The 10,716-nt window shown below is 41.2% G+C and overlaps 1 protein-coding gene across 1 annotated transcript; it reads left to right on the top strand.

The window, feature by feature from the left end:
* Positions 1-5,378: 5,378 nt before the first annotated feature.
* LOC119731720 (GH3 domain-containing protein-like) lies at positions 5,379-10,372 on the top strand. Its single transcript, XM_038204943.1, has 8 exons — positions 5,379-5,451; positions 6,596-6,752; positions 6,924-7,955; positions 8,336-8,474; positions 8,806-8,970; positions 9,068-9,216; positions 9,600-9,670; positions 9,953-10,372. The coding sequence occupies exons 2-8, from the start codon at positions 6,632-6,634 to the stop codon at positions 10,172-10,174; spliced, it is 1,899 nt and encodes a 632-aa protein (XP_038060871.1). The 5' UTR covers positions 5,379-5,451; positions 6,596-6,631; the 3' UTR covers positions 10,175-10,372.
* Positions 10,373-10,716: the final 344 nt, after the last annotated feature.

Genomic DNA, 10,716 nt, shown 5'->3' with positions numbered 1-10,716 from the left:
CGATGACGTCACACGGTCAGAGAGATGCGCGGGGCACAAAGAAAGATTTGTTTTCTTTCCCATGTCTTGAAAATAATGTATTACAAAAATACCCCCAAAGCTTTATATTTTATGGTATATAATTTTTCTGTTGAGGAAATTTTGGGAGCATTTTGTTTATTTCTACCCTCTGTAAACATTTTAAAATGTCTTACCGTTTGAAATACCAGGCAATGTGTAAGGAACACTTTCAAAGAAATTGCCTTACACGGAGTTTTTTTAAATTAAATATTCAATACATACTCGCCTCAAAAACTTATCAAAATGTGCAAATTTCCGTGAATTGATAGGTGGAAACTTGTGTATAAAAAGTCCGAAACGTTCCCAGTCATGCACATCAGATTGTAGCTGAAACTGAACTCATTGTTACTAACCATCTTGACGTAGTTGGCACTCAACACCTCATTACATATACTTCATGCGTGTTTTCCTGCGTAAATTGGGATCCAACGCGCAACTCTGGTGATCAATAATTAAGATTTCAAATGGATCTTTGAGGGCAGTTCTCAGTTTCTGATGTCATTAATACACGCGGGTTACCCTCCCCAGTGACGGTACCCGAATGGTGTGTTACCTCCAAGGTCATGTCATGCACACTGGACGGTTAATTAAATATGTTTCTTTGGTACGATCATGTCGCCCACGTGTGCACGGTTTCGCCTAATTAATCCCAATGAAAGTCATTAACGTCCAATTCAAAGTTTTCGTTTGCTAGACTCCAATTCAGTGACATCAATGCAGGTGGGTGACGCTTTGCAGAAGCGGGTAACATACGCTTAGAAAACTTGGTCAGGGTTCAATATCCCCTACCCCCGCCGCTTGCTGATGACTTCTTTTTAACAAGACAAGGCAAGGCTATGTTGCGAAGACGGTGAGGGGGGGTGGGGGGTGGGAGTGGGAGGAGACATGATGTTATAGCGCGAAGATATTGCTCGTCTAACATCCATTTTACGGTTGTCTATTATGTCAGGACAGCGTCCAGCCCCTCTCCAATGCTTTCGAATTATCTAAGCTGCTATATAGTACTCTCTCCAGTGATGAGAAGAAATCACATCGTGCCTTGCGTGTATGTGTCTTTTTTAATTTTTGTCAACAGAAGATTTCGATGCTCCCATGAGAGTAAAGAGAGAGTGTACTCACCGCATCTAAGAAACAACGTAGAAAAACAAGGAAAAAAAGGACATCAAACCTGGGATCATGTATGCGCATGAAACGATTTTGTTGACTGTCTGTACGCTGTTGAAGTTATAAAGAACCACTAGGTTTTTTTTTATTATTATTATTTTTTTTTTATAGATACCCAACATTGTTTTTATTTAACAGTGCAGGTGTTACATTGATTATATTAATGCAAGCATCGTCCATTGAACAGTAGTTTCAAGAACAAGAAAGTCAAACTGGAGGGAAAACAAAATAATATCCAGGAAAAGAAACACACACAAAATGCAAATTATAATTCTGCGTGCATTTCAAAATACGTTGTCACAAATTCATACATATTTATATTGAATATACAAAAGCCAATAACCATTTAATATCCCCAATGTAGGCAAAGCGTGCTAACAAGACGTTTTAGTAGAATTATATGCTGCTCTTAAAACCGCACTAACAAACCAGTTTTCTGGATAATGATGAAGAGAACGCAAGAAATCAAGCAAGCAAATCGGACAAAGCACGTCTACAAAATGATAATGGGACAAATAGGCAGGCCTAAAATAATTCGATATGCACGGTTGTTTAGCACCGCAGTCTTGGCGGTCTTTTGGCTTTCTTGATTGTGAGCGCTAGCCCGTCTCAGGTTCAACCATGCAAAAACGTGATGAGCCTCGGTCAAGTAGAAACCAATCTTGCCAGCTAAAAGAGCCGAGGAGGGTGGGATCGGGTGACTCTGTTGACTCACACCCGGTCTCCGCATCGGATCACCGAAGACCTTGAGAACAAGGCCCTACTCCTTGATTTCATTTCATTTACAAGTGGTCATCCTGCAGGTTCTTAGGACGCAGCGGAGTTAGACTTGAGCAGTGTGGGGAGGATTTTGAATCGCTGCTTCAGAGCAGAGTGCACCGTTGTTCAACACTCGAATTCCAGTGTATACTGTGGCAGTAAATCTGTACATGGAAATGTACGGGATGATGATGAAATTTGCGAGGCTAGTTTTTTTTTTTAATTAAAATGAAAATAACGACTACAAATGAAGAGTTCATTTGCCAAAGCCGATAAATGCCAATAACTGGAAAGCTTTTTTATATTATCCATAACTCTAAAATGAGTGGACATTTTTACTTATATTCCTTATTAATTACTAAAGTCAATATCACATGCACGGACCTACGTAATCTGTACGACGGGCTCCAGCCCATTTGAGATATGGCCGACGCAATAGGAGGGCGCTGTTTGGTTTGGGTAAATACAAAGACTTCACTCAAATCAATCAGTCCTGCCATATCTCAAATATGCTAATTACTAGTGAGCAGACCTGCTGCAATATTGTAACAACAAAATCTTGTTTACTAGAAAGTCCAGTAAGACTCTATAGCATGCAAAGTGTCGCTGCGCTTTCGCTGCGCTTTCGCTGCCATGAGAAATATCACCCACTTAGAAACCTATGGATTTCGCACGTGCCGATTGATGTCAAAATGCATTTGGCGCGATGAGTCAATAGCACGCCCTCTTTATCTTCGCATATTTCGGCAACATTTTCTGTTTGCTGAAATATGAAGCGATTTTCATTCAATCCAGTCGCTAAGGATGCGTTGAGGTTTTCAGTATTGACTTAATTGTTTGCGAGGATGATAGGACATAACTTACAGATCGCTCAACACGTAATACAAGTTGGAAAATAAAATCATCAAGTACACGATATAAATATATTACTTTCTATGGCCTCAATCAGAATACAGAAAGGAAGGCACCATCACAACTGCTTCTATAGAGCATGTAAGTTGACCTTGCTCCAGACCACGACTCCGCAACAGTCCACAAAGTACTGCGCCCTCGCGTGACTGGCTTTGACCATCCCATTTACTCCCACAAGAGCATCGCTAAGTTATGCCGTATGAGGGCGAACTACGAAGGAGCAACTAGCGCGCGGCATTGGGGTGGGGCGAGGCAATCAACCATCGAACACGATCAGTCTTGGACAGGGCGGTTTGCATTGTTTTCTTACGCAAGACAGTAAAGTGATCCACCTTAATATGCTAGGATAAAAATCTCGTGATTGAAATAATGTTTTTTTATAAATACTTTTTTTATGGTTTAGATATCAAGATAGTATAAGCGCCAAACGTATAGGTTCTAATCATGATGGCTTGCATTCCCCCCACTTTTCTTTTCTCTCTAAAATACGTGTGATTGACGAAGTCCAGTTTTGGTGGATAAACCATAGTAGCATAAATCTTGAGCACCATTTTTGATGTGTAATAACTCTGCTTGTTTGTTCGTGTCCCGAATGGCGCTGTACAATAGGCCTTCTCGTCACAAACCACAGTAGTATAGGGACATTGTTAAAGGACTTGACTTCTTTAACACTGTACTGTCTATACATTTTATTGTTGATCATTAATCTACCTGTAACTACTCGGAAGGCAAGGTGAGCATGGGAAGACAAGCAATGAACATTATTTAAATAGGAGCGAGAAGATCATCTCCAAATCACCGCCATTTTGACTGTGATACTTCAAATATTGGGGTTTGAACTTCAGTCGGATGGCTGTGATAATTCAAGTGGTCTCGCCGTGTGTAGTTATCAATGAAAAGAAAAAAAATCAGAGGCCCCGTACGATAAGACTACTTCACCATGCCCTCTAGCATAAGGTTATCAAATCCTGGTTTCAAACCGGGTCAAAGTTCAAACCATGACAACTCGAAATGCAACGATTCGCACTTTACTAAAATGTTATAAACCGTATCTCAAATTTAGCTCAAAGAGCACTCTGAAAACAGTATTTAAAATTAAGCACAATGTTGCTATCACTTTGTAAATATGTTTAGAAGATAAACAGCGCGGGTCCAATTCCTATACATCAATGTCCAATGGCTATGTTTAGTACAAGTTTTTATACATGTTTACAAACTGGAAGCAAGAAAGTGTTTAGAAAGGTTTTTAATTACTAAACACAGTTTTCTGCAGTGAGGGAAGTATTCACATTAGGATCATAAAAATAAATGCGTACAATTAATCCTTTGTTTCAAATTCTTTCGGCCTTAATGATAACAGCTCGTTCAACAGGTGTCGTGTTGTGGATCAAGCTGCCTTAATTCTGAAATGATCATTGGCACAATTTGTTTGACAAATATAACAAAGTTATCATTCTTGATCAGTGAAATAATGTAAGACACGATACAACAGTTAAACTATCAAACCTCAAAAGAGGGTTATATATTACGCCGATCATGATAATATCATTCTCAGGAATGCAGAAACATACAAAGAAACACGACTAGTTCAAGTTTAATATTAGGCGAGATTGCTCATGAACGACGGTGTGTGGGTTCGAATCCTGCCAGGAAAATGGTGTTTGTGCCCCTGGGCAAGACACGTCATTACAATTGCCTCTCTCCACCCAGGAGTACGAATGTTGGCTGATATTGAACCGAATGTGGGCTGATATCGGATGCCGCGCGCGTGGTCTCCTGACCTGACGGGGAATTATTGTAAAAGCGCTTTGAGATGGTTGATACGATGAGAAGAGCTATGGGCAATACAATTTATTTGCAGGCTTGAGTTGAGGAAGAGGGCGCACTTGTATGTTCTAGTCAAATGAATGGGCGCGTATAATGGGACAATCAGCCAAAATTGGTGTGAATATTTAAAAAATGTAATTGGCTAACCTACCAAAAATTGAAAAGATACAGAAAAGATGAAGGACAAGACAATAATTTCATTTATGTTTGAGAAACCCCAGTGATGTCGGCTTGCATGTCATTTAGCCCAGAACTTTGTTGATTTTTACACTGTTTTCAATGGGGCTTGAATTGGTGCAGTGCACCCACGAGATAGGGATTGTACGGAGCCCCTAAAGGGACAGGCATGATGAATTTTGTTTTTTATTTCGTTCCCACGAAATAATATTTCGTTCCCTCAAAATATTATTTCGTTACCTCGAAATCATTTCGTTCCCTCGAAATATTATTTCGATATATTTCGTGAAAAAAACTTCATCATGCTTGTCCCTTTAGGGGCTCCGTACTTTAGGGGCTCCGCAGGATTGCGTTTGTATACCCAACACGAACTGTATGATATTTATCTTTTGGATGCGTGACCTTTAGCTTTTTGACACTGCCATATATAGCGTGCATGTAACTAACGCAGGCACTTGCAAATGCCCATTCACAGTTCACGTACAGTTATTAGCACCAGGATTTTAGACAGCTTTTGCATTAGCGGAACTTGAAGGGTGACTCACGGTGCAGGTACGATCCGAAAGTTTCCGTATAGTTCTAGTTTACGAGGTTAGGGTAAACACACACATATAGGCACAGTAAGTTCAAGTTTCAATCCATTTAGTACATATGGCGTTCTCACAAAGTCACCCATTGAATTTGAAATGGTAAGTCCTTGAACTAGTTACCTTAGGCCTACATTCGCTTTCCACAATATTAATGATCCGTTTGGTTCTTATCTTCAGGCCGTGTATGAGTGAAATATGTATCTCAAGCATTCAGGAAAAGGGATTTTATTCACATAGACAGACGGCTAACTTGAACTTATTCATATGAAATTTGTATTCAGAGGAGGGGCATGAATGGGGACAATAGTTCCCGGGTCAAGTTCCAAACTTCGACTACAGCGCCGGCCAGTGTAGCGTGTAGTGGATGTGTTCCGCTCGATTCCGAATTATTTATAAGGTTTACATAATTTATAATATAAAACAAATCTATCACAGATATAGCCAGGACTAATCGACCCGAGACTACTCGACTGGGGGAACAAACATGAAATAATGCCTAAATTGACTGCTTTGCTGTTTATTAAATGATCTTTGCTAAAGTATCAAAGTACAAACTTAAGTAGAGAAAAGAAAGCTGTGGTATATTTCGGTGATCATTATTATCTACTCAATGTATAACTTGTATCCTTGTGGAGTCATTACTTTGTTTCATCGTGTACTAAAATTTTAGAGTTTGAAAATTTAGATTCAAAATGTTCCTATTTAAACCAGAATTAATTTCCTGGGCTGAAATTCGGACTTAAAATCCCTTACATAAAATACCTCAGTTTGCGACGGATCAACACGCCTTGGAAGTTCCTAGTTTTAGAGTAAAATCTATCATTATTATATTCCGTCACATTTTGATTTTTGTTTTCAAACTCTAAAAGCGTTTAGTTGGTATATAACTTACCCAGACATAATAAAGAATACTAATGAAAAAAGTCCAAGAATTTAACCCAGTCAAAAAAACCTCAAAATTAGGGCTGAGTTAATTACGAAGCACACTCGCTCACTGCATGGATTACTATTTAAACTAATCTGTGTATGTCGCTTTTATGCTGCAATCGGTAGCGAGTGCCATAACCTATTAAAAGTAATACATAATGTATTGGCCTATTTTACAGAGATATTGACTGGTAACGTTAGAAAAGTGAGGCAACATGACGGTGACGTGGAGTTTTCGATGTGCATGTTGGGGGATCGTCTCTTCCCTTCTAGTTGCGGTCCTATTCGGTCATTGCTTGTCTTGTCAGGCCCACCTCGCCCTTCGAATAGCAGAAGGTATGCAGTCATGTGTATATGTCTTGGATTACGTAACATTAATTAAATAATTAAAAACATAGTTATGGATATACTTATCAAAATAACATGTCATGCAGTCCTAATTAATTTCATGAAATGAGATGCTATGATTTATGTACTTCATTATTATTCTATTATTATTTTTATCAGGTGGTGTGGCGATTCTTCTGTTCCTTTCCTCCTTAATCGCCTTCCACATCTCGACGCTCCGCTGTTCTGAGAGCCACACTCTCAGTAGCCTACTCCTTTCCTACTGGTGGCACCAAAGTGAATGGCTAGCCACGCCCTTTATCTTGGCAAAGGCCAACCGTATGTGGAAACATCCGCGTGAAACCCAGGATGATCTGATCAGGGAGCTGACCAGGCGACATGCTAAGACGGAGTACGGGCGCAAGAACCGTCTTGGGGAAATCCGATCGGTGGAAGACCTCCGCAAGAAGCATCCTCTCACCACGTACGATCACTTCAAGGATTACATCCAGCGGCTTGCGGACGGCGAGGAAGGCGTCTTTCTTGGCGAGAAGCCCTTGCGATTCGCCGTCACTTCGGGAACCACTGGAACCGGCAAGAAGATCCCTTACGGTGATTTCTTTTGGGAGGGTGAATCATTTGCCTTCAAACTCCTCCGCCTTGCTCTTTACCAAGGAATCAGTCGGCCAAGCTTGGTGCAGAAGCGCTGCTTTCTCTACACCCATCCGAAGTTTTCGGTCACAAAGGCTGGCCTAGCCGCCGCAGCCTATCTGTTTGTCAAAGAGAAGGAAATATCATATATTATTATTCCCGAACAAAGCTCTCCGCCTCCAGCCTTCACCATCACCCATGAGCCTTCTGCCATGTATGTTCACATGCTGTTTGCGATTGCCGACCCCAATCTGGCAGTGTTGAATGCGACGTTCACCTCCCAGTTGTACCGAGCTCTGACGTGTCTCGAGACCAACTGGCGGGCGATGTTGGAGGACCTATCTACCAGGAAGATCAATGCTAAGATCCCTCTAGATCCTGATGTGCGCCGGTCCCTCCAAGGCTATCTCAGACCCGACCAGGCCCGCGTATCTCAGTTGAGAAAGGAATTCGAGAAAGGTTTTGACGGAATCGTGAAGAGAATGTGGCCTCACTTGCGAGCACTTGACGCAGTCGACGTCTTGGGCTTTAAGGAAAAACTTCAGGAAAAATACGCCAAAGGTAATGTAACGGTTTTTGTTTTTACAAACAACTGAATGAGCTAGCTTAGCACCTCTTCGACCTGATACATAATCATCATAATAATGTGTTTGTTAAAAGAACATCTTATCCCTTTTAGCTGAGGACATTGGTTCATAGCTCTGTGTAACTTAAACAAGGCTTTAGTGCTAAGCACTGAAACCAGGGCTCTCATTGCTAAGCAATTGTATGAACTTGCGACCTTTTTTATCCTCTCAAGCAGCAGGCCTAAGTGCCAATTTGAAATTCCCTTACCGTCAGAAGTTGCTAAATTTACATGAAGATTAAATTTTATAATGCACATTTTCCATAAGCTATCAAGATACATCTTTTTTAAATGATGTTTGACTGTTTGAGAGCAGGTCTTGTTTGTGTTGATGGATTTTACGGTACGACCGAGTGTGGAACCCCAGCCGTCAACATGTGGATCGCGGAGGAGGAGCCAAGATACGTCCTAATACCGCACCTTGTCGTGTACGAGTTCATTCCAGAAGAGCAATGGTCAGTACATTTTTTATCTTCCCGTTCTATAGTAATTTTATCAGGCTCATTTATTTGAAATCCAAGCTTTTGTTGCACTGACCATTAAAGTTAATGGAATTTGTTAAGCTTTGAGCTTACGATATGTTTCAAGAAATAGCCTATCACCATCAGCTTCACGTGCTAACGCACATGTCTATAACAATAGACATAATTTCCAGCGCCTTGAGTACCTAATTGTTGGTAGATACGTGTGCTATATAAGACTCCGGTATTGATAAGCTCATTTTCTCTATAAATAGCGTCGAAAATATTGTCTATGAATGAGTGTGTTGATTCTTATTTCCCCCAGCCTTGAGAAAGATCCTACGACCTTGCTAATAGATGAGGTGGAGGCTGGGGGTAGATACGAACTGGTGAGTACGACTCGGACCGGTCTGTACCGGTACAGAAGTGGGGATGTCGTCCAAGTCACCGGATTCCATGAAAGATGCCCTGTCATCCGCATGTTGTACAGGTATACAGTCGTCAGAAAATAAATGTAAGAAATGGTGTACTGGCTTTTTACTGGCCAAATGAGGTAAAGCCTTTTCTTCGTCACCTCTTGAATGTAGAATTGGGGAGTATCTGAATTTAGTCTACGAGAAGATGAACAGCCAAGTTGTGGACGCTGCCGTAAAGGCGACAGTTGGAAGCTGGCCTGGAGTGCAGTTGGTAGACTGGACATGCGCAGAGAGCCCAATTTACGACAACGACAGTCCTGGTGAGTACACGACGATGACAAGGAGGACATTTATATTCCAAGGAATGGGACATGCTAGTTAGTCATTCTATTGCTTCAGAACATCATCTTGACCCCCTTGGATACATTTGTGATTTCCTTATAATTGCCTGAAAGGCATCCAACTTGTTTCATCAGCCGCACAGTTTAAAGACAGCTTTCTCTAGAACAAAATGTGTGGCACTCTACTTTTCTTTGGCTCGTCTTGTTTTTTGGTATCAAGAGTTTAACATTATGTCATCATGTATGCATTTGCTGTCCCACAACAGACTACTGATCATTAAGAATCAAATTCTGATTGTTGTTTACTGATTGCCCTTTTTAACATCAACAAAATCAAGTGTATTACTGTTTTAATATCCTAGAGCTATACTACATTGTGTTCATCGAAATTGACGTAGAGCAGACAGAGTTCACCGAAGAACAAATGTCAAAAGTAAGATTCGAGTTTTCAAACCATCGTGGGCATTTCCTAGAACGAAAACGTCAGTTGATAGTCGAAAAAATATATATAATAATTAACGAGACTTTTGGAGAGAAAGGGGGTTGAAATTAATTTTAGTCCGTCCAATTTTATCTCGTGCAATTCCTAAGTAAATGTGTCTATATAATAACCTTGGTACGTTGGCGCCTTATCTTGCTAGAGGTCACAACGAAATCTTCAGGCCGACCAAACTTTCAATCCTTATACCAAAAGTACCTTTTCCGTTTGATTCAGTTTGATGAGTACCTCCAGAATCACCAATACTACTACAAGAACCTTCGCGCTAGTCGCACCATCTCCGCACCACACGTGCATCTCGTCGCCCAAGGCGCGTTCACAGACCTCAAGGACTTCACCATATCTCGCACCACCGCGTCCTCCAACCAGTACAAGACGCCTCGCAAGCTGAGGACGAGAGAACTCGTAGAATGGATGATGGAGAGAGTGGTCAGCTAGAGGTCAAGTGTATTGTCCTGGGCCCGCCGTTGGTGATTGCCAGGCCTCGTCACCGGCTTTGGCCGCGTTAATGCAAAATGGCCATTGAACCGTTTAAATAAACGCATTGATTTTATAACATAGCCGTTGGTGTCCGACCAACTTTAAGCATGAACATCTAACTTCAGGCATTCAAAAGTTAGGGAGATGGCGGGCTGAAAATCAGTCTACATTAAACTAGCCCATTGGTTCGTTTATTTCCCTCTAATTTTGTTTAGTCGATAGTGTCAAATATAACTAGGGCGTTTATTATTAAACTGGCTGGTCGGATCGCCGGACCATTGACGTCAATTTTCTCAAAAGAGGGGGGGGGGGAGGGGGAGGACATACCTTGATCAGAACTATAACGAGCGTGCGAAACGCGAAGTCTTTGCGGCGCGGGGTCCGGGGTCTGCTGAAGGGACCCGGAATATGTTGGATTCTAGAGGCTCTGTGGTACGATCTGAGGCATTTTCTTACCACTTTAACCAATTTGTTTTTAGCAAGAGATCATCATTAAAACA

The sequence above is a fragment of the Patiria miniata genome, unplaced genomic scaffold (assembly GCF_015706575.1).
Source record: "Patiria miniata isolate m_02_andy unplaced genomic scaffold, ASM1570657v1 HiC_scaffold_24, whole genome shotgun sequence".
Taxonomy (NCBI): domain Eukaryota; kingdom Metazoa; phylum Echinodermata; class Asteroidea; order Valvatida; family Asterinidae; genus Patiria; species Patiria miniata.
This window is presented reverse-complemented; position numbering and strand designations above follow the sequence as displayed.

Coding starts and splice junctions, on each gene's coding strand:
- LOC119731720 (XM_038204943.1), top strand. CDS start 6,632: ATGACGGTGACGTGGAGTTTTCGATGTGCATGTTGGGGGATCGTCTCT. Junction 8,475..8,805: donor TTCATTCCAGAAGAGCAATG/GTCAGTACATTT, acceptor TATTTCCCCCAG/CCTTGAGAAAGATCCTACGA. Junction 9,671..9,952: donor CCGAAGAACAAATGTCAAAA/GTAAGATTCGAG, acceptor CGTTTGATTCAG/TTTGATGAGTACCTCCAGAA.